Source organism: Ranitomeya imitator, chromosome 4, assembly GCF_032444005.1.
Source record: "Ranitomeya imitator isolate aRanImi1 chromosome 4, aRanImi1.pri, whole genome shotgun sequence".
Lineage (NCBI taxonomy): Eukaryota > Metazoa > Chordata > Amphibia > Anura > Dendrobatidae > Ranitomeya > Ranitomeya imitator.
The window spans coordinates 410,549,995-410,574,787 of record NC_091285.1 but is presented as its reverse complement, the minus strand read 5'-3'; the positions used below and the strand labels follow the sequence as shown (position 1 = coordinate 410,574,787).

The window sequence follows — 24,793 nt, the reverse complement described above, 5'->3', positions numbered from 1 at the left end:
TCTGGATTTTCCCAATTATTTATTTCAGTAGGAAATGTATGCAAGAAAACATCACATTGGAATGAAAACCCTACGCACCACTGTTCTATGAGAAGTATATTTCTGGTCCACACACACAAAAAAAATGTTCAGCTATTTTGGATTTCAATGTAGGAGACTGTACCAATTATACAGTGCCTGCAAAATCTGAAAATAACATTCTTTGCACAATCATTTTCTTTTAAAACTCTGTTAGATTAAATTTTCTGTAAAACAACAATAAAATTTAGATGATTGTGAGGGGATAACATTATTTAGAAAATAATCCTCAAGACAGTTTTGGAATTACACGACACAGGCATATTCGACTGTTGACAAGGATGAAGCGGGGGGAGTGATTCAACCGGAAATTGCCTGGTGAAGAATGGGCATCCCATGGCCATCATGATGAGTCGCTGCCTTGCCATTGCCTAAATATTCTGAAAACTTTGTGAGATTTCTCTGGAACACTCTGAAACAAAATGTAACAGGAGTAAGTGTTTGTCAAAATATGTAAATACTATTACTGACAACAATGGACCATAACTGACAACAGGTAGGGAGTAGAAAGGCATCTTCCAACTTCACCAAAGGTCTGACAAGTACAATTCAACCATAAGGCACGTGTATGTGCTAGACTCCACAAGTTATAACACAGATTACAAAATTGTTTTGTTGGCAGGATGTATGGAGGTCCAGTTTCGGTTTACACAAGCACATCCGACCGGCTGAATGCAGTATACACTGGGTCTACAGAATATCCATATGACAATGCATGTGGACATAAGATCGCCCCTCTGTACACCTATGGTCCCCCAAGAACTTGCTCTATGGCCACGTTCACACAGCGGTATTTAGGTCAGTATTTCACATCCATATTTGTAAGCAAAGACCGGGAGTGGGGCAGAAGTGGTGTTGTGTTTCTATTATACTTGTTCTCTGATTGTAACTCTCCTGGTTTTGGCTTACAAATACTGATGTGAAATACTGCACCATGAAGGAAGTCTTAAGAAATGTCATTTATTTTGGAGAAGCATTTAGGTGGCAGTTTTTTGTTTTAGATTGCCTTTTTTAATTATATATTTTCCCAGTCCTATAGGAATGTCTATTTGGAAAATATATTAAAAAATGTCAAATTTAGAGCACGGGCTGGCAAATATGCACGAAAAATATGTTTTGTATTATATTTAATATTTCCTTATTGAATTACAAAACCTACAGTAGTGGCTATACGATAAGTTGAAAAAAAAAGTCTATCAATAATCAGGATGCTGGAGAAACCATGTCATTGGCGCTCCTGGACACATCACCTGTTTACGGCAACAGCGCAGTCTCCATGCACCAGATGCAAGTAAATTCCTTTATCACCAATGTACTGAATCTCTAGAAGGTGTTTTATCTATTTTAACTTAAAAAGGACCATCATGCACCCTTACCCTTTATATCACTATCTGACATAGAAAAACGATACTCAGCAGCAGCATGGCATATACTCGGACTCTCCATATTAAAGGTAGGCAAAAGTGCATCCAAAACTACCAGTGTAAAGCTGCCTACTCAGAGTAATGCCAGTAGATCCCAACAAGATAATATAATGACTATAGGGGCGTCCTGCCTGAAGGTGTGGTCAATGGTGGAATTTTTGTTACTTACTGAGGAATCTGCTTCCTTCCGGGTCCTGTTTTTTTCCTCTCCAAGCAATACTCGCAACACCTCCTTCCATCCAGCAACTGCTGTGTGGTCTGAATTTCCATTTTCTTTTGCTTCTAATTTACCTTGGTCACCTCCTTGTCCTACGGTCAACCAAGGACACCAACTTCTGTGCTGATTTAGTGGATCAAAACAAGCCTTAGGAGAAAGATCCTGAATAACCAAAATAAAAGTAAAAAAAAAATAAATAAATCTATATCTATCTATCTATAGTTGTGGCCACAAGTATTGACACCCCTGCAATTCTGTCAGATAATACTCAGTTTCTTCCTGAAAATGATTGCAATCACAAATTCTTTGTATTATTATCTTCACTTAATTTGTCTTAAATGAATAAAAAACATAAAAGAGAATGAAGCAAAAAGCAAAACATTGATCATTTCACACACAACTCCAAAAATGGGCCAGACAAAAGTATTGGCACCCTCAGCCTAATACTTGGTTGCACAACCTTTAGCCAAAATAACTGCGACCAACCGCTTCCGGTAACCATCAATGAGTTGCTTCCAATGCTCTGCTGGAATTTTAGACCATTCTTCTTTGGCAAACTGCTCCAGGTCCCTGATATTTGAAGGGTGCCTTCTCCAAACTGCCATTTTTAGATCTCTCCACAGGTGTTCTATGGGATTCAGGTCTGGACTCATTGCTGGCCACCTTAGAAGTCTCCAGTGCTTTCTCTCAAACCATTTTCTAGTGCTTTTTGAAGTGTGTTTTGGGTCATTGTCCTGCTGGAAGACCCATGACCTCTGAGGGAGACCCAGCTTTCTCACACTGGGCCCTACATTATGCTGCAAAATTTGTTGGTAGTCTTCAGACTTCATAATGCCATGCACATGGTCAAGCAGTCCAGTGCCAGAGGCAGCAAAGCAACCCCAAAACATCAGGGAACCTCCGCCATGTTTGTCTGTAGGGACCGTGTTCTTTTCTTTGAATGTCTCTTTTTTTCCTCCTGTAAACTCTATGTTGATGCCTTTGCCCAAAAAGCTCTACTTTTGTCTCATCTGACCAGAGAACATTCTTCCAAAACGTTTTAGGCTTTTTCAGGTAAATTTTGGCAAACTCCAGCCTGGCTTTTTCATGTCTCGGGGTAAGAAGTAGGGTCTTCATGGGTCTCCTACCATACAGTCCCTTTTCATTCAGACGCCGACGGATAGGACGGGCTGACACTGTTGTACCCTCGGACTGCAGGGCAGCTTGAACTTGTTTGGATGTTAGTCGAGCTTCTTTAACATCCGCACAATCTTGCGTTTTAATCTCGTCAATTTTTCCTTTCCGTCCACATCTAGGGAGGTTAGCCACAGTGCCATGGGCTTTAAACTTCTTGATGACTCTGCGCACGGTAGACACAGGAACATTCAGGTCTTTGGAGATGGACTTGTAGCCTTGAGATTGCTCATGCTGTTCAACACCTGTTAGGTGCCACAGGTAAGTTACAGGTGCTGTTAATTACACAAATTAGAGAAGCATCACATGATTTTTCTAACAGTGCCAATACTTTTGGCCACCCCCTTTTTATGTTTGGTGTGGAATTATATCCAATTTGGCTTTAGGACAATTCTTTTTGTGTTTTTTCATTGAAGACAAATTAAATGAAGAAAATAATACCAAAGAATTTGTGATTGCAATCATTTTTAGGAAGAAACTGAGTATTATCAGACAGAATTGCAGGGGTGTCAATACTTTTGGCCACAACTGTATCTATATCTATCTATCTATCTCTATCTGTCTATATATCCAAATTCAAAGAAGCTTTATTGGCAGGACTAAAACATCAGTTTTGCCTAAGCATGTGTTCAGTAGGGAACAGCGAGTATGGACTGTGGGAACAATGGATGGGGTACTGGGTGGGGGTAAGGAAGTTCCTGGTATATCATGGTTGTCTGTCTCGCAGTCTATGGCACGCGTTCTATATCTATATATCTACACCTACATATCTCTCTCTCTCTCTCTCTCTCTATATATATACACACACATACATACATACACACATATACCCATACATATATATATACCTACATCTATACACATAATTGTCTAAGGGGTACTTCCGTCTGTCTGTCCTTCTTTCACGGTTATTCATTCGCTGATTGGTCTCGGCAGCTGCCGGTCATGGCTGCCGCGACCAATCAGCGACGGCCACAGTCCGATTAGTCCCTCCCCTACACTCACTGCCCGGCGCCCGCTCCGTAATCCCCTCCGCTCACACAGGGTTAATGGCAGCGGTAACGGCCCGCGGTGTAACGCCGTTACCGCTGCTATTAACCCTGTGTGTCCCCAACTATTTACTATTGATGCTGCCAATGCGGCATCAATAGTAAAAATATGTCATGTTAAAAATAATAAAACAAAAAACCTGCTATACTCACCCTCCGCCGCCTTTCTCGCTCCTCTCCACGCTCCCGGGATCTCTCCATTGCAAGCGGCAGCTTCCGCTCCCGTCCCAGGGCTGGTGTGCGACAAGGACCTGCCGTGACGTCACGGTCGGTCATGTGACCGCGACGGCCTCATAGGTCCTGCTCACACCAGCCCTGGGACGGGATCGCAAGCTGCCGCTTGCAATGGAGAGATCCCGGGAGCGTGGAGAGGAGCGAGAAAGGTGGTGGAGGGTAAGTATAGCAGGACTACAACGGGCTATAGGTGAGTATATGTTTATTTATTTTTTTTAAGTCTCTATACTACGTGGGCTGGGCAACACACTACGTGGCTGGGCAACACACTACGTGGCTGGGCAACACACTACGTGGCTGGGCAACACACTACGTGGCTGGGCAACACACTACGTGGCTGGGCAATACACTACGTGGCTGGGCAATACACTACGTGGACATTCATATTCTAGAATAACCGATGCGTTATATATACTACGTGGCTGGGCAATATACTACGTGGCTGGGCAATATACTACGTGGCTGGGCAATATTCTACGTGGCTGGGCAATATTCTACGTGGCTGGGCAATATTCTACGTGGCTGGGCAATATACTACGTGGCTGGGCAATATAATACGTGGCTGGGCAATATAATACGTGGCTGGGCAATATAATACGTGGCTGGGCAATATAATACGTGGCTGGGCAATATACTACGTGGCTGGGCAATATACTACGTGGACATGCATATTCTAGAATACCCGATGCGTTAGAATCGGGCCACCATCTAGTACGTATATAATTGTCTAAGGGGTACTTCCGTCTGTTTGTCTGTAACGGAAATCCTGGGTCAGCGATATTGGGGCGGGATTTAAACACCGCTTCACTTTTTACTATTGATGCTGCCTATCAATAGTAAAAACAACATATAATGTTAAAAATAATAAAAAAAAAACCCAAACATTATATTCTCACCTTCAGGAGTCCGCGGCACCCTTTCCCGCTCCTCGCGACGCTCCGGTCCCAAGAATGCATTGCGGCAATGACTCGAGATCACATAGCGGTCTCGCGAGATAATGAAGTAGCGGTCTGATCACGGGTTATTGCCGCAAGGTATTACTGGGAACGGAGCGTCACGAGGAGCATCGCTAAAGGCCTGGGCTGGATCCGGGGGTCGTCTGAAGGTGAGTATATAACTATTTTTTATTTTAATTGTTTTTTTGTTTTTTGTTTAACAGGGACATGGTGCCCGCTGTGCTACATACCGCATGGGCTGTGCTACATACCGCGTGGGCTGTGTTACATACTGCGTGGCCTGTGTTACATACTGCGTGGCCGTGCAATATACTACGTGGGCTGTAGTATACATATTCTAGAATACCAGATGCGTTAGAATCGGGCTGTATGTATACATATATACACATACTCTGTCAGTCTGTCAAAAGACTTACTGTACTACCAGTGGAGGAGAGTCTAGGGCGCTTAGCCTTCCGGTGAGGGCTGGAATAGATTTCAGATGCAACTCCCGCGTACTCTCCATGTCCCATGCTGCGGGTCACTGGGCGGCTCCGAACATTATCCGACTCAGGCGAGACTGAAGATCCTCCACTGCGAACTTGTGTGTTAACCAAAGAGGGGCTCTGGGAAAACAATTTTTTATTTTTTTTTAGCGCTAACCGTAGACTTACTCAACTTTCAAACAGGATGCTGGGGGACATTGTGTTCCCAAAGATGAAGATTCAGAACAACCCTACAATGTGCACAATAAAGAATGACAGATGTACTAAAAAAAAAAAAAAAAAAAAAAAAAAAAAGGACAAGATTTAACTAACTAAAATAGTGAAATAATACATATACAGAACCAGATTGGGGTGCAGAGTAGTGTACCTGGCGTCTGCTGAGGGGACCTGTGTCAATCAAGTTGCTCTAGATCAAACAGCTATGCTGAGAGCTCTCCAGGCTCATTTATCGGTCGAGAACAACTGACAAACACGGCTCCCCCCCCAAATGTAAGGTGAGAGTACAGTGTAGCTCCCAAAGACTTCTGTCAGCTGCTCACAACACCACTATTAGCACCCAAATGTTACTACTCACCTGTGGCCGCCAAAGCATCCAGTAGGATTTTCTTTTTAAGAGGTAGCATTATGCTACTGTTCACAAATGTGTTGGACCAATTTTTCTAAGTGCTTGTTGTTTTCCATCCATTTTTTGGGTCCCTGTGTCTGTTTTTACCATTCGTGGTTTTTTTTTTTTTTTAACATACAAAAAAAAAAACAACTAAAAATGTAGTAAAAAATAATGTACTATAAGAATACTGATATTAATTGGCCTGTGAAGTACCAACCCCTTGGTACTACAGATTTCTATATGGAGCTCCAGTCCTAAAAAAATTACATCTATCAGCAATTCTCCTTTAGAAAAAAAAAAAAAAACACTTCACAATGTAAAAAATGCTGTGTCAAATGAAACCATATTTAATTTTTAATAATGAAAACATTAAAATTCAAAACTACCTGCTCAAGATCCCGGCTACGAGTGAACCTTCTATTGGGGGACATAACTCCCAAAGGTGTTCTTTCACCAAAAACTTCTCCTGGAGACACTGGAGTGCTAGGTGGTCCCAAAGAGATGTCCAAATCTACAGACTCCAGCTGTAGGAAGCTCCACAAGCCAACCTTCCTCATACACCGAGGACAGCGAATGATGGAGAGAGGCAAAGAGCCTGAGGAGGGGCTTGATACAAATAAATAGATTTGGGTTACATACGTAAAACACTACGATTCTTGATCTTAAAATCTGGTCTGTTTTAAGACATGTTTTAAATGTAATCTGTCAGTAGGCTCAATCCTCCATTAGCAGTTTATATGGGCATGTAGGTCATAGGAAGCTAAATAACATGATACCATGATATCTGCAATCCCATGTCTTAGTCCAGAAAAATCAACACTTTTCTTAATATACAAATGAGCTGTTAAGATCTATGGGCCGGACATAGATCTCCCCGAGAATCTGCCTCCAGAGCTTATTTTGAATGAAGAGGGTGTTACCAGTGTGAGACATGTAATAACCCATCTTCAACCTATCACTATCTTCTGGCACCTTCCCTTCTGCTTTCAAACATGACACAATCACGCCCATCCTTAAAAAGTCAACCCTCGATCCAACTGCTATGTCCAGCTATCGCCCAATATCACTGCTCCCATTCGCTTCCAAACTCCTGGAGCTGGACGTGCTGTCCACTCTGAACTTTCCTCCCACCTCTCATCTAACTTGCTCTTTGACAATCTACAATCTGGTTTCCGCCCCCATCACTCAACTGAGATAGGCCTGACCAAAATCACTAACGACCTACTTACCGTGAAAGCTAATGGACAATACTCTGTACTCCTCCTTCTAGACCTGTCCTCTGCTTTCGACACAGTTGACCACTGCCTCTTACTACAGATCCTCTCCTCCTTTGGCATCAAAGACCTCGCCCTATCCTGGATCTCCTCGTACCTTTCCAACCGCACATTCAGCGTTTCCCACTCCCACACTACCTCCTCATCCCACCCTCTCTCTGTTGGAGTCCACCAAGGTTCTGTTCTAGGACCCCTACTCTTCTCAATCTATACACTTGGCTTGGGACAACTCAAAGTCCCATGGATTCCATTACCACCTCTATGCTGATGACACTCAGATCTACCTCTCTGGCCCAGACGTCACCGCTCTGCTGTCCAGAATCCCAGAATGCCTATCAGCCATATCCTCCTTCTTCTCCTCTCGCTTCCTCAAACTCAATGTGGACAAATCTGAACTCATCATCTTTCCTCCATCCCATAGATCTTTCTTACCTGACCTATCTATCGCAATCAATGACATCATGCTCTCCCCTGTACCAGAAGTCCGCTGCCTCGGAGTAACCTTCGACTCTGCCCTGTCCTTCAAACCGCACATCCAAGCTCTTTCCACCTCCTGTCGCCTCCAGCTCAAAAATATCTCCAGAATCCGTCCTTTCCTCAACCGTCAATCTACTAAAATGCTTGTGCATGCCCTCATCATCTCCCGCCTTGACTACTGCAACATCCTTTTCTGTGGCCTCCCTGCTAACACCCTTGCACCTCTCCAGTCGATCCTTAACTCCGCTACCCGACTAATTCATCTCTCTCCTCGCTACTCCTCAGCTTCCCCCCTCTGCAAATCTCTTCACTGGCTCCCATTCCCTCAGCGTATCCAGTTCAAATTACTAATACGGACCTACAAAGCCATCCACAACCTGTCTCCTCCATATATCTCTGAACTAATCTCCCGATATCTTCCCTCACGTGATCTCCGGTCCTCCCAAGACCTCCTTCTCTCCTCCACGCTTATTCGCTCCTCATCGAACCGCCTCCAAGACTTCTCCCGAATATCCCCCATTCTCTGGAATTCTTTGCCCCAACACGTCCGACTATCAACCACATTCGGATCCTTCAGACAGTGAGCATTTCCCACTAAAGAGGCTCAGTGTTGGATTTGAAATGTTGCATTCCTTGGACATGGAAAAAGTATTCCTGCACCTGTTAATTGGTCTGCACCTGCCTGTCTGTCTGTCTGTCCTGGAAATCCCGCGTCTCTGATTGGTCGAGGCCTGGCGGCCTCGACCAATCAGCAACGGGCACAGCATCGACGTAGAAATCCCGCGCCTCTGATTGGTCGAGGCCGCCAGGCCTCGACCAATTAGCGACGGGCACAGCGACGATGATGTCATAAAGGACGTAGACATCCCGCGTCTCTGATTGGTCGAGGCCGCCAGGCCTCGACCAATCAGCAACGGGCACAGAGACGATGATGTCATAAAGGACGTAGAAATCTCACGTTTCTGATTCAGCGACGGGCACAGTATCGACATAGATGTCATAATGGTTGCCATGGCGACGAATATTCTAGAATACCCGATGCATTAGAATCGGGCCACAATCTAATATATATATATATACATACGTATAATTTATTTATTAGTACAATTAATATCCTTTTCTTAATGCAATGTGGCTTACCATTCTAAGAACAAATTATTTTAACACACCTGCTGTTCCATCCACAAAGTGCCAAAATGCAGGCAGAAATGTGCACTTGCAAAGATTCACTGACCAAGCAGTGCGTGGTATTCTCGCGCTCTTGCAACTCATCTTCAACCAAGCGAAGCAGCAAGCTGACCGTTTCCTCTGTAATGTCCTAATATAATGACAATAGACATCTCTATTACAAAAGGTGATCAGCAGCATACACCCATGGTTTATTACATTATAAAAGCATATGATGTATGAGGTGTACACTGAGCCGTAATATTTATCGCTATAAGGTTTGATACGACAGTATGACTGGCAGCCATTACCATGCTTTTCAGATTATCAGGTTTCAGGGCTGGAAGTTGCAGCTCCAAGTGACAAAGATTTTGCAAACGTTCAATAAAGTCACTGATCACTGAAGAGGGCTCCGATACCAAAAGGGTCCTGAAGTGTTCTGTAATGAAAACATGAAGCAGACAGAATGTTGTCACATAGTTGGAAGTTTAAAAGCAAAGTAAACTGAATAAATCACAAATCACCAATGGATAAAGATTTCTTTAAATGTGTGACCTCAAATTAACTTAGAAAAGTAATTTGTAAGTTCCAAGCCCCCCAAACTCCTGATACAGACATGTTGTCAGAATGAACGTTTTCGGGGGCAGAAGGAGATCAGATGACGTATAACACTGCACACCTTTTTTCCCAATCTCTGGAACTATTATCAGGCGAAAGTAGTAAGGCAAGAAGTGGAGTAATACAGCAACATTAGTACAACAAGATACCATAGCAATTATTAACCCCTTCACCCCAAAGCCTGTTTTCACCTAAGTGACAGGGCCAATTTTTACAATTCTGACCACTGTCACTTTATGAGGTCATAACTCTGAAACGCTTCAACGGATCCTGGTGATTCTGACACTGTTTTCTCGTGACATATTGTACTTCATGATAGTTGTAAAACTTCTTCGATATGACTTGCATTTATTTGTGAAAAAAACAAAAATTTGTCGGAAATTAAGAAAATTTAGCAATTTTCAAACTCTTAGTTTTTATGCCCTTAAATTAGAGAGTTATATCACATAATATAGTTAATAAACAACATTTCCCACATGTCTGCTTTACATCAGCACAATTTTGGAAACATAATTTTTTTTTGTTAGGACGTTATAAGGGTTAAAAGGTGACCAGCGATTTCTCATTTTTGCAACAAAATTTGCAAAACCATTTTTTTACGGACCACCTCACACTTGAAGTGACTTTGAGGGGTCTATATGACAGAAAATGCCCAAAAGTGACACCATTCTAAAAACTGCACCCCTCAAGGTACTCAAAACCACATTCAAAAAGTTTATTAACCCTTCAGGTGCTTCACAGGAATTTTTTGAATGTTTAAAAAAATTGAACATTTAACTTTTTTTTTCACAAAATTTTTATTTCAGGTCCAATTTGTTTCATTTTACCAAGGGTAACAGGAGAAATTGGACCACAAAAGTCGTTGTACAATTTGTCCTGAGTACGCCGATACCCCATATGTGGGGGTAAACCACTGTTTGGGCACATGGCAGAGCTCGGAAGGGAAGGAGCGCCATTTGACTTTTCAATGCAAGATTTGCTGGAATTGAGATCGGAGCCCATGTCACGATTGGAGAGCCCCTGATGTGCCTAAACAGTGGAAACCCCCACAAGTGACACCATTTTGGAAAGTAGACCCCCTAAGGAACTAATCTAGATGTGTGGTGAGCACTTTAAACCTCCAAGTGCTTCACAGAAGTTTATAATGTAGAGCCGTAAAAAAAATTTTTTTATTAATTTTCACAAAAAATGATCTTTTTGCCCCAAATTTTTTATTTTCCCAAGGGTAAAAGGATAAATTGGACCCAAAAAGCTGTTGTGCAATTTGTCCTGAGTACGTCGATACTTCATATATGGGGATAAACCACTGTTTGAGCGCATGGCAGAGCTCGGAAGGGAAGGAGTGCCATTTGACTTTTCAATGCAAAATTGGCTGGAATTGAGATCGGACGCCATGTCGCATTTGGAGAGCCACTGATGTGCCTTAACAGTGGAAACCCCCCACAAGTGACCCCATTTTGGAAAGAAGACCCCCTAAGGAACTTATCTAGATGTGTGGTGAGCACTTTTAACCCCTAATTGTTTCACTAAAGTTTAGAATGTAGCATTGTGAAAATTAAAAAATCATTTTTTCTTTCCACAAAATAATGTTTTAGCCCGCAATTTTTTTTTTCCCAAGGGTAACAGGAGAAATTGGACCACAAATGTAATTGTCCAATTTGTCCTGAGTACGCTGATACCCCACATGTGGGGGGGAACCACCGTTTGAGTGCATGGCAGAGCTCGGAAGGGAAGGAGCACCGTTTGAAATGCAGACTTAGATGGAATGGACTGCAGGTGTCATGTTGCATTTGCAGAGCCCCTGATGTACCTAAACAGTAGAAACCCACCACAAGTGACCCCATATTGGAAACTAGACCCCCCAAGGAACTTATCTAGATGTGTTGTGAGAGCTTTGAACCAACAAGTGTTTCACTACAGTTTATAACGCAGAGCCGTGAAAATAAAAAATATTTTTTTTTTCACGAAAATGATATTTTATCCCCTATGTTTTTATTTTCCCAAGGGTAACAGGACAAATTGGACCCCAAAAGTTGTTGTCCAACTTGTCCTGAGAACGCTGATACCCCATATGTTGGGGGGAACCACCGTTTGGGCACACAGGAGAACTCGGAAGGGAAGGAGCACTGTTTTACTTTTTCAAAGCAGAATTGGCTGGAATTGAGATCGGACGCCCCCTGATGTGCCTAAACAGTGGAAACCCCCAATTATAACTGAAACCCTAACCCCAACCCTAACCCTAACCCTAGCCCTAACCCTAGCCCTAGCCCTAATCCTAACCCTAGCCCTAACCCTAACCCTAGCCCTAACCCTAGCCCTAACCCTAGCCCTAACCCTAGCCCTAATGGGAAAATGGAAATAAATACATTTTTTTACATTTTATTATTTTTCCCTAACTAAGGGGGTGATGAAGGGGGGTTCGATTTACTTTTATAGCGTTTTTTTGGCGGATTTTTATGATTGGCAGCTGTCACACACTAAAAGACGCTTTTTATTGCAAAAAATAGTTTTTGCATCACCACATTTTGAGAGCTATAATTTATCCATATTTTGGCCCACAAAGTCATATGAGGTCTTGTTTTTTGCGGGACTAGTTGACGTTTTTATTGGTAACATTTTCGGGCAGATGACATTTTTGATCGCTTTTTATTCCGATTTTTGGGAGGCGGAATGAACAAAAACCAGCAATTCCTGAATTTCTTTTAGGGGGGGCGTTTATACCGTTCCATGTGTGGTAAAATGGATAAAGCAGTTTTATTCTTCGGGTCAGTACGATTACAGCGATACCTCATTTATGTAATTTTTTTATGTTTTGGCGCTTTTACACAATAAAAACTATTTTATATAAAAAAATAATTGTTTTTGCATCGCATTATTCTGAGAGCTATAACTTTTTTATTTTTCGGCTGATGATGCTGTATGGCGGCTTTTTTTTTGCGTGACAAGATGACGTTTTCAGCGGTACCATGGTTATTTATATCCGTCGTTTTGATCGCGTGTTATTCCACTTTTTGTTCGCCTGTATGATAATAAAGCGTTGTTTTTTGCCCTGTTCGTTTTTTTTTTTTTTGCGGTGTTCACTGAAGGGGTTAACTAGTGGGATAGTTTTATAGAGCGGGTCGTTACGGACGCGGCGATACCAAATATGTGTACATTTATTGTTTGTTTTTTTTTTTTACATAAATAAATGGATTTATTGGGAAATGTTTTTTTTTTTTTTATTTGGGGATTTTTTTTAATTTTTTTTTACACATTCTATTTTTTTTTTTTTTACTTTCTAACATTGTCCCAGGGTGGGACATCTCTGTATTAGATCAGATCGTTGATCTGACACTGTGCATAGCACACTGTCAGATCAACGATCTGACAGGCAGCTTAGCTGGCTTCCAGGTCACTTCATGACCCGGAAGGAGTCCGGCGGCCATCTTGGATCCGGGGACTCCTTCCGGGTCACCGGAGCAACGCGATCTCATTGCGTTGCTCCGGTGGGAGAGCGCAGGGAGCCGCCGTCCCTGCGCGATCCCCCTCTATGCCGCTGTCACTACTGACAGCGGCATCAGAGGGGTTAAATGCCCGCGATCGGCGATAGCGCCGATCGTGGGCATTGCTGCGGGGTGTCAGCTGTCATATACAGCTGACACCCGCACCCGATCACCGCGGCGCTCAGCGCGAGACCGCGGTGATCGGTGCGCCGTACTAGTACTGCTGCTGGCACTAATGCAGTGCCGGCAGCGCAGTACTAGTACGGCGCATGTCGCGAAGGGGTTAAAACCTGAGGAACATAAAGGTGGGGGACCCTAGAAGTACTGTACAATACTACAAAAGAAAATGTAATGTTCAGATAAGAAACACTGAACTGTTCAAAAGGAGTCTTAAGAGGCGCTGGAGAATGGAAGGAGAAACTATGATCTTTAGCCATAATCCTAAAGAGATGGAGAAGTCTATAGGCAATGTTACATGAGTGGGGTTATTTGGTTAGGGGATGAAGGGAAGCATGCCGCAATGGTGTACAGCTGGACAAGTCAGAAGAAGCTGGAGAACATGTGTCATATTACAATAGAGCATGAGAGCAAAGCCGCAAGCTACTGTCACTAACAGTGTTGTTGAGACACCCAGCCATTAGTGGGTCAATATTAATAATAAGGTAGTGTTCTTTTTTTTTTTTATTATTATTATTATTATTATTATCCCCTCATGACCGCCTTTTGAAAAAAAAATTGCTGCAAAATCTTTAAACCTTCTAACAAAAAAAGGACATATGACAAACGGTGATGATGTAAGGCAGACATAAGGTAAATGTTATTTATTAAAGTGACGATTCACTACAATCTGCATTGTACACATCAACTTTAACCATTGAAATAAGAATGTTTTCAAATACATTCTTTTTTCATATTTGCCTTTGAATGGCGCTCTCTCTGCTCGCTCAGTGCCAATAAGGTGACTTCCGGCTGCAGTCGCCACCGATATCCGGTGATGTAAAGTCAACTTCCGGACTCTGGAAGTGGAGAATGTATCACCGAGGAATGACCCAGTCTCACGGAGACTGCGCCCACTCCGGATTGGCAGGGCAGTGGGCAACATCACGCACGTCACAACCCAGTACGAGCAGGTGCTGTGGAAGATTTTCTTCTCTGCTTTCATTGGCCTCTGCACGCATGTTGACGTGACATCACCGGACATCAGCGGCAGCTGCAGCCGGGGGTCCCGGGATCGGCACTGAGTGAGCAGAAATAGTGCCGCTCACAGGCAAATATGAAAAAAAGAATGTAATTGAAAAAATATTTAACGTATTTCAATGGTTTAAAACCGATGTGCAAAATAAAGATTGTAGTGGACCACCTCTATCTATTATGTGGTATCACCATCAGTGTTAAAGGTAGAAACATTCCTAGTTGGCAAATTGACGATTTTTGGATATTTATCACATTTTTTATATTTTCATAAAAGAACGCTAAACAAAATTGACCACTAATTAAAATGTGATACAAAAGAAAGAAAAAAAAAAAAAAAAAGAATGAATCAATGGGATATGTTGCAACATTCCAGACTTATTGCCACCTAAGATAACATGTCAGATTTGAAAAATTTGACTTGGTAACTAAGGGAATACAAGAAAAAAATTGAAAAATGAAAATATAAAAAAAAATAACTAAACCAATTTTGGGAAGCAGGAGACCTCAATTTTTTTGTGGAATAGTTTCTATTGTGAGACATCTTAATTCTTAGTCTCGAAATATACGGTATGTTGTGTTTTTAATTTGGAGTATCTGTTTCACTACATATGTCTCTAAGAGGCACAGCTACATACCCAGGAGTATGACAGCTAATGCAAATCACCTCTATTTTCAGGGCTCTGTATAATGCATTAAAGTCTATATTTCAAGTGTAACAGTCACTATAAAATTATTTATAGCTGGTAGGCTCTGCACAGTGCTGCTGATCGGTGGCGGTTCAGGTCATCACACCCCCACGATCAGTCAGAATACTGCTCCGAAGCCCTAAGAATCAGAATGAGCTGAATGCACACATACCCCAATGATCAATACTAAGTCTACTGATCTGTATATCCACTCTCAGCTGTGTACAGACCCAAAGACTTACTAATAAGCCCATAGTTAGCTCTGTCCACGCAACTCAAACAGGAGCTGCGGACTTCAGAACAGTATCTTGACTGACTATGGGGGTCTCAGGACCTGGGCCCCCATTGATCAGCAATACTGTTTAGTGTCTGTCATATATTAAATTTTTTATATAGTGACAGTCACACTTTAAAGAAACAAAACATTACTGAAATACTATTCACAGTACCTGGACATGGACTATCTGGCCAAAAGCAATACTTTTCATGAGAAGTCCTGAGTGCTTCCTGTAATTCTGAACAGCGCTGCTTATCTGGATGACACAAAGAGAAGCACAAACTATATATTAATCCCTATCCCTAAAAATAGAGGGATGCGGTGCAAAAAGTTTAGAAAAACACAAGTGCAATAATATTGAAACCTCTTATAGCCATGTTTTATTCACAGCAGACCACAGAACACATTTCAGAAGGTGAAAGTTAGATGATTTTACATTTTATTTAAAAAAATCAATTTTATTTTAAAAAATGATCTCATTTAGAAATTGATGGCAGCAATACATCAAAAACGCTTGTATAGGGTTTACAACAGGCTGGCTGGAAAATTCAGTGACACTCATGAAAAAGAAGTGGAGGGTCAAGTTTCAGCTAAGTCACATGATTATTAAAAGAAAATATTAGAGAGGCAGAGTCTCTTAGAAGGAAAGGAGGTCAGAGGTTCACCAATAGGTGAATGGAGCTCAATTATGGAACACTTTCAGAAAAATGTTCCTCAAGGTAAAATGGCAAAGACTTTGATTATTCCCCAATCTACAGTACATTATATGAAATGATTCAGAGATTCTAAAGAATTCAGAGTGCGCAAGAGACAAGGCCGATGGACAATATTGGATGCTTGTCATATACAGGCCCTCAGGCAGCACTACACTAAAAACAGGCATAGTTCGGTGATGCAAATCATTGCAAGGGCTCAGGAATAGTTCCAGAAATCATTGTCTGAGAACACAGTTTACCATGCAATCCACAAATGCAAGATAAAACTCTGTCATCCTAAGAAGAATCCCTATATTAACACAATCCAGAAACACTGCCGTCTTATCAGGGCTAAAGCTCATTTAAAACGGAAAACTGATGTGGTCAGATGAACCAAAATTCCAAATCTTTTCTGGAAACCATGGACGATGTGCCCTGCAGACTCACGAGGAAAGGGACCATCCAGCTAGTTATCCCTATACAGTACAAAAGCCTGCATCTCTGATGGTGTGGGGTTGCCTTTGTGCCTATGGCATGGTAAGCTTAAATATCTTGCAAGGCACAATCAATGCCAAGTATTATATAGAGGTTTAGAACAACATGTGCTTCCCCTTCAGACAACATCTCAGAGAAGACCTTGCATATTTCAGCAAGACAATGCTAAACCACATACTGCATCCATTACCACAGCACGGTTTCACAGAAGAAGAGTTCGGGTGATGAACTGACCAGATCGTTCATATATAGATAATATTTGGCTCGTTATAAATTAGAAAATCTTGTACAGGAAAATCTTACATCAAACAAGAATTGGACAACATTCCTCTACAATACTCCTGCAATTGGTCTCTTCCTAGATGTATACAATTGTAAAAAGAGGGGATGCTACACTATGGTAGACATGGCCCTGTTCCAACTTTTTTCAAATGTGTTGCTGTCATCATTTCTAAATTTGTGTTTCTAATGAAAAATATTTTAATTTCAACTTCAGATAGGTGTTCTAAGTTCTGAATAAAATATGACGAAGACTTCCAAATCAAAGCATTCTTGTTTTCGTTACATTTTACGCAGTGTCAGAACTTTATAATACAACCGCAATTCCAACAATGTAATATGAAGATAACGTATGTAATTAGAATTCACATTTATGGCTATGGCTTAGATGTTCTGTATCTGCTGCCAATCACTAAATGAAGCTTGACTAGATCTAAAGAGACTTAATACTTACATGTATTGAAGTCCAAGCCTGGCTGGAGGCTGGCACAGAGGTAGGCGCTGCAGCTGGAACACTTCAGCATGTCACACTCTATGCTTGACCATCCATACTGGGCGCAGATGAGAGGTGACAATTCCGGAGGTTTCCCAGCCCATTTTAGGGAGTGTTTAGATTAAGGAACCATTAAATCGTAATATGTTTAAACAAGAGATAACTCCCCAATTACAGAAAAAAAAAAAGAGAAATACATAAAAATAGAGCAATAAGAGTGTAGCACACAAATGATTAGTGTTATGGACAAATCAGTTACATAGCCCATATTTCCAAGTGACTACATCTGTTAACCGACAGCATCCAGCATGTTATCAAACAAGCTTGTCTATAGTCAGACCTGCAGTACATTTTTTTATTTTATCTTATACAGCGTCATTAATTCCACAACGCTTTACAGACATCATCATCACGGACCCTATTGGGGCTCACAATCTAGATTCCCTATTAATAGGTCTTTGGAATGTGGGAGGAAACCCACGAAAACATGGGGAGAACATAAACTCCTTGCAGATTTTGTACTTGGTGGGATTTGAACCCAGGACTCCAGTGCTGCAAGGCTGCAGTACTAACCACTGAGCCAACCTGCTACCCATTTTCTAAAATGAGGAGCAAAAGTGAGATGTTTGGGTCCATATTCCTTCAGCAGCCACTCTTTCTGACTCCCCAGAAACATGCATGCTTGACTGGACACACCATGTGTATTTTCAAGGTCTAGTGGCAGATTATACCTCCTGAGAACAAAAGCATCAGGAATGTTAAAATCCAAAAAGTATGATCCTTTGGGGAAAAGTCGAGGTGGCAATATATACAATATATTCGAGTCCATGCGGCTGTTAGACAACCTGAACACATGCAGAGATTGCCTAATAGCCACAAAACATGCAGTCGCAGGGACTCAAATATATTATCCGAGCATGTTCACTCATTACTTATAGGTACACATTCATTATTGCTTTCAAAGTGGGTTTCACTCATACTCAAATGGTTTCATTACTCCATTACTAAAGAAAAAGAAACCCACCCTCGACCCATCCTGCACAAACAACTACAGACTGGTCTCCAATCTCCCCTTCATCTCTAAACTCTTGGAGCGCCTGATATACTCCCGCCTTACCCGTTACCTCTCCACTCACTCCCTCAGAGACCCTTCACAGTCCTGTTTCCGCCCCCTACATTCGACAGAAATTGCACTCATCAAAGTGACCAACGACCTCCTGACAGCAAAACGTAACGGTGACTACTCTCTGCTCATTCTTCTCGACCTTTCGACACTGTTGACCACCCTCTCCTACTCTCTAGGCTCCAGTCACTAGGCATTAAGGACACTGCTCTCTCCTGGTTCTCTTCCTATCTTTCTGACCGCTCCTTCAGTGTTCTGTTCTCTGGCTCCACTTCATCTCCTCTTCCTCTCACCGTTGGGGTACCTCAGGGCTCAGTCCTTGGCCCCCTTCTCTTCTCCCTCTACACAGCCCCAATTGGACAGACCATCAGTAGATTTGGCTTTCAGTACCATCTTTATGCCGATGACACACAACTATACACATCCTCCCCTGACTTTACCCCCGCTGTACTACAGAACGCCACTGACTGTCTGTCCGCAGTCTCCAACATCATGTCCGCTCTCTATCTGAAACTCAACCTCTCCAAAACTGAACTTCTTCTGCTCCCGCCATCTACTTACCTCTCTAAATCTGACATTTCCCTCTCTGTGGGTGGCACCATAATAACACCCCGGCAGAAGGCGCGCTGTCTGGGTGTTATGTTTGACTCCGATCTCTCCTTCACCTCCCATATACCATCTCTTGCCCGCTCGTGCCGCTTACACCTAAAGCACATCTCTAGAATCCGCCCTTTTCTCACCATGGAAACAAAAACCCTCACTGTCGCCCTGATCCACTCCCGCCTGGACTACTGTAATGCTCTACTAATTGGACTCCCCCTCACTCGACTTTCCCCTCCCCAGTCCATCCTTTATACAGCAGCCAGGGTCGTCCATCTGGCTAATCGTTACTCAGATGCATCCGCTCTATGCCAGTCATTACACTGGATGCCCATTCATTACAGGATAAAATTCAAAGTACTTGTTCTCACCCACAAAGCTCTCCACAGTGCGGCACCCCCTTACATCTCCTCCCTCATTTCTGTCTATCGGCCTAACCGACCGCTGCGCTCTGCAAATGACTTTCGACTAACCTCTGCACTAATCCGTACCTCCCACTCCCGACTCCAAGACTTCTCCCGTGCTGCGCCAATTCTCTGGAATGCTCTACCCCAAGAAATTAGGACCATCCACAATTTGCATAGTTTTAGGCGCTCGCTCAAAACACATTTTTTCAGAGCGGCCTGTCACATTCAGTAATCAAAGTGATTTTATGTTTGTGTGTGTGTAGCCCATTCACTATCTCCATCTATCCCCCACCCCCTGAAGATGGCTGGACCATCATTGTAAATACACACCTGTAGTTTGTATCTCCCCCCTCCTCATTGTAGATTGTAAGCTTTCACGAGCAGAGTCGTCTTATTTCGCTTTAATTATTGTATTGTTAACGTTGTTACTGTTTGTGTTTGAAACTGTTAAACTGTAAAGCGCTGCGGAATATGTTGGCGCTATATAAAGATTATTATTATCATTATTATAACCAATTTCAAAAGATGAAAATGATCAAGTACTAATACACAGTGACCGTATCACCCGCAGCGTGGAATACATCTGTGGCCATAAAGGATATGGAGAAGGTCTCCACCCTGGAGAAGAAGGCTTCTTTACTTGCTGCCTCACATGAGATGGAATCATCAAGAACTTGAAAGCTATTGTTTTCTTCTGAGAGAACACTTGTGTCCTTACTAAAGATCAGCATTACACAAGAAAAGAAAGCGAGTCAGATCACCGAATATGGGCAGAGTATATAAAATACGCTCACGAACAGCTAAGGCTACGTTCACATTAGCGTTGCGCACCGCTGCGTCGGCGACGCCACGCACGACGCACAAAAAAACGCGTGCAAACGCACGCAAAAACGCTGCGTTTTGCGACGCGTGCGTCGTTTTTTTGACGAAAATCGGACGCACGAAAAATGCAACTTGTTGCATTTTCTTGCGTCCGACGCTAGCGTCGGAAACGACGCACGTGTCGGAAAACGCAACAAAAAAAACGCACGCGTCCCCCATGTTAAACATAGGGGCGCGTCGCCGCTGCGTCGCCGACGCAACAGCGACGCACATTAGCGGAACGCTAATGTGAACGTAGCCTAAGATATTAAAGATTTTAGGGGACAGTTTGACCAATGACACAATGGGGTCTTCTAATGGAAACTATGTACGTAAGTAACCAGTGGAAAACCAGTTAAAATAGTTCAGACAGACCTTTGATACAGTGTGATTACATCCAAGCTAGACATAAAATCTTAATTTCATTAGATCTGTGCATCTTAAAGGGTTGCCCCCACCCCAAAAAAAGCAAAAACAAATTATGCATGGGGGATAAGTTGCTGATCACTGGTACTCCAAGCAAAACAGAGATTTGGGCTTTAGAACGCCAAGACCGGCAGCCCCATCCTGAATATCTACGGGACATTTGCAATCTGAGCTCAGCAGTCCTATCATAAATGGCGAGGAGGCCGCGCATGCCCCCCTCACTGCACTCATCATGGGTTACAGGGCTCCGGTCTCACGATTCCAAACCCTGATCTCTGGATCGGCAGGTTATCGCCTATTCTACGAATGGGGAATAAAGAGCCGCGCCCAGAAAGACAGGTTAAGTACAGACATTGTCATCCGTGTCGCTCAGGGGAGTAGGCGTGCTGTGACTGACAGCTCAGCCATAGTCGTGTTGTGGAGGCTCACTGCAAATAATGTCATCGGGGTGCCATCCTCATGGATTTATATCAGTGTACCCTATCTGCCCGCCTCTATTAGGTGAGTCTTCCTCCTTGCTCCACTGACAAGTTGTGTTGTTGCCTATAGCAACCAGAGCTTCAGCTTCACTTCCTCCTCTAGAAACAAGAAAGCTGCGCTGGGATTGGGTCAGGGAGAGCCTGGATTCACAGTCCCTGCATTGCTGACATGCCCTTTATGATTGGCGACAGCCAGAACCTTTTATTTCCCTGCACGGACACTAGGGGGAGCACGCTGTAACTGGGGAGCATGGAGCAGGGGTATTTATTAATAATCCACCTGCCATCCATAAGGAGAGGAGTTCTAGGAGGCCAAATGCCAGATTGCTCTCACTCACCGGCTGTCGCCGCTCCACTCCTCGGTCGCGATCCCCTCATTGATCAAGTCCCGGACTTTTCCAGGAGTTCCTACAGGAGATTTCAGCGGCGTTCCCGAGCTCTCACTACTGGGCGCCGCCATCTTGATGGCCCCGGAAGTGTGCATGCGAACCGGAAGTCGGGAGCCAAGCAGCGGCGCTTCTGGGTTCCGGGCAGACTGTGAGTGCTATGAGCAGCTGTTACACGCAGGGCACACGCGTGCAGTGCTGGCAGTGCGGGGCACACACACTATCCGTGGGAGGAGAGAGAAGTCTTGTGCTAGACATCTAGACATGAAGCCTGTGTGGACTGTGCGTTTTATTTTGCAGTGGCCAACTTTATAGCAGAGATTAAACTATGTTCTATTAGGGTGTGTTCACACTAGGCGTTTTTGCTGCTTCTTCAAGATTCAAAGAAGCTTTATTGGCAGGACCAAATACACATCAGTTTTGCCAAAGCAAGTGTATAAAGGCAATAGGGATAGGGACTGTGGGGATGTTGGGTAGGAGCTGTAGGGAGGGTGGATGGGGGCAGATCCATTGTGGCCCATGGCATAGGGGAGGTGGATGGGGCAGATCCAGGGTGGGGGCTGTAGTCCATGGTATAGGGGAGGTGGATGGGGACAGATCCAGGGTAGGGGCTATAGTTCATGGCATAGGGGAGGTGGATGGGGGCAGATCCAGGGTGGGGGCTATAGTCCATGGCAAAGGGGAGGTGGATGGGGCAGATCCAGGGTGGGGGCTATAGTCCATGGCATAGGGGAGGTGGATGGGGGCAGATCCAGGGTAGGGGCTATAGTCCATGGCATAGGGGAGGTGGATGGGGGCAGATCCAGGGTGGGGGCTATAGTCCATGGCATAGGGGAGGTGGATGGGGGCAGATCCAGGGTAGGGGCTATAGTCCATGGCATAGGGGAGGTGGATGGAGGCAGATCCAGGGTGGGGGCTATAGTCCATGGCATAGGGGAGGTGGATGGGGGCAGATCCAGGGTAGGGGCTATAGTCCATGGCATAGGGGAGGTGGATGGAGGCAGATCCAGGGTGGGGGCTATAGTCCATGGCATAGGGGAGGTGGATGGGGGCAGATGCAGGGTGGGGGCTATAGTCCATGGCATAGGGGAGGTGGATGGGGGCAGATGCAGGGTGGGGGCTATAGTCCATGGCATAGGGGAGGTGGATGGGGGCAGATCCAGGGTGGGGGCTATAGTCCATGGCATAGGGGAGGTGGATGGGGGCAGATCCAGGGTGGGGGCTATAGTCCATGGCATAGGGGAGGTGGATGGGGGCAGATGCAGGGTGGGGGCTATAGTCCATGGCATAGGGGAGGTGGATGGGGGCAGATCCAGGGTGGGGGCTATAGTCCATGGCATAGGGAAGGTGGATGGGGCAGATCCAGGGTGGGGGCTATAGTCCATGGCATAGGGAAGGTGGATGGGGCAGATCCAGGGTGGGGGCTATAGTCCATGGCATAGGGGAGGTGGATGGGGCAGATCCAGGGTGGGGGCTATAGTCCATGGCATAGGGGAGGTGGATGGGGGCAGATGCAGGGTGGGGGCTATAGTCCATGGCATAGGGGAGGTGGATGGGGGCAGATCCAGGGTGGGGGCTATAGTCCATGGCATAGGGAAGGTGGATGGGGCAGATCCAGGGTGGGGGCTATAGTCCATGGCATAGGGAAGGTGGATGGGGCAGATCCAGGGTGGGGGCTATAGTCCATGGCATCATAGTTCTCTTTCTCGCAGTCTATGACATTCGCTCACATACCGCGCTGCTATCTCCACTGCTCTCTCTTCTTCTCCCAGCAGGATATATGTTTTCTCTTCCTCCTTCATGGTGATGAAGTCTGGGAAGAGATGTGAGAGTCTCCTGAAGTGTGTCCCTCACTGCTGAGTATTTGGAGCAATGTAGCAGGAAGTGGGTTTCATCCTCTATGGCCTCCTGATCACAGTGTTGGCACAGTCTTTCCTCCCTGGGCTTGTAGCTCTGCCTGTGTCGGCCACATTTGATGGCCAGACTGTGGGCACTGAGTCTATATCGGCTCAGGATCTGGCGGTCTCTGGGGTCCGGGAGTTTCTTTAAATTCATAATTTCAACTGCATTGTACAGCACCAGTTAGGGTATGTGTCCACGTTCAGGATTGCATCAGGATTTGGTCAGGATTTTATGCAGGTAAAATCCTGACCAAATCTGCACCTGAGGTCACTGGCAGGTCACCTGCGTTGTCCTTCCCTTGTTTCTGCAATGTAAGGCTACGTTCACATTTGCATGCGTTTTGCGATGCATGCGTCTTTTGTGCTGCAAGCGTTAGGGCGCAGAGGACACAGCAACATGCATTTTTTTTGCGTCCAAAATCCAGCAAAAAAAGGACGCATGCGTCGCAAAACTATGCGTTTTGCATGTGTTCTTGTTTGCGTTGTGCGTTGCGTCGCCGACGCAGCCCCGCACAACGCAAATGTGAACGTAGCCTATGGACATGCTGCGTTCTTAACCCCTTCATGACCTTGGGATTTTTCGTTTTTCCATGTTCGTTTTTCACTTCCCTCCTTCCCAGAGCCATAACTTTTTTATTTTTCCGTCAATTTGGCCATGTGAGGGCTTATTTTTTGCGGGACGAGTTGTACTTTTGAACGACATCATTGGTTTTAGCATGTCGTGTACTAGAAAACGGGAAAAAAATTCCAAGTGCAGTGAAATTGCAAAAAAAATTGCAGTCCCACACTGGTTTTTTGTTTGGCTTTTTTGCTAGGTTCACTAAATGCTAAAACTGACCTGCCATTATGATTCTCCAGGTCAGTACAAGTTCATAGACACCTAACATGTCTAGGTTATTTTTTACCTAAGTGGTGAAAAAAAATTCCAAACTTTGCTAAAAAAAATAAATAAATAAAAATTGCGCCATTTTCCAATACTCGTAGCGTCTCCATTTTTCATGATCTGGGGTCGGTTGAGGGCTTATTTTTTTGCATGCCAAGCTGGCTTTTTTAATTATAGCATTTTGATGCAGATACGTTCTTTTGATCGACCGTTATTGCGTTTTAATGCAATATCGCGGCGACCAAAAAAACAATTCTGGCTTTTCTAATTTTTTTCTCGCTACGCTGTTTAGCGATCAGGTTAATGCTTGAAGGTAAAGTAGGTCATTGACCTATATTTACCTTAATTTGCGGTGAGGCGCCCTCTG

The 24,793-nt window shown here is 44.0% G+C and overlaps 2 protein-coding genes across 2 annotated transcripts in view; one reads left to right on the top strand and one right to left on the bottom strand.

The window, feature by feature from the left end:
* On the bottom strand, positions 1-21,749 carry ZC3HC1 (zinc finger C3HC-type containing 1). Its single transcript, XM_069765389.1, has 10 exons — positions 21,595-21,749; positions 20,093-20,207; positions 17,322-17,472; positions 15,571-15,654; positions 9,453-9,580; positions 9,144-9,292; positions 6,610-6,829; positions 5,548-5,736; positions 1,672-1,881; positions 1-490 (listed from the first exon to the last, which is right to left on the bottom strand). The coding sequence occupies exons 1-10, from the start codon at positions 21,738-21,740 to the stop codon at positions 422-424; spliced, it is 1,461 nt and encodes a 486-aa protein (XP_069621490.1). The 5' UTR covers positions 21,741-21,749; the 3' UTR covers positions 1-421.
* KLHDC10 (kelch domain containing 10) overlaps positions 21,124-24,793 on the top strand; it is a 178,321-nt gene continuing 174,651 nt past the window's right edge. The window contains exon 1 of the mRNA XM_069765393.1: positions 21,124-21,278. Coding sequence (XP_069621494.1) covers positions 21,215-21,278 — 64 coding nt within the window. The 5' untranslated portion in view covers positions 21,124-21,214. The remainder of the gene's footprint in view (positions 21,279-24,793) is intronic.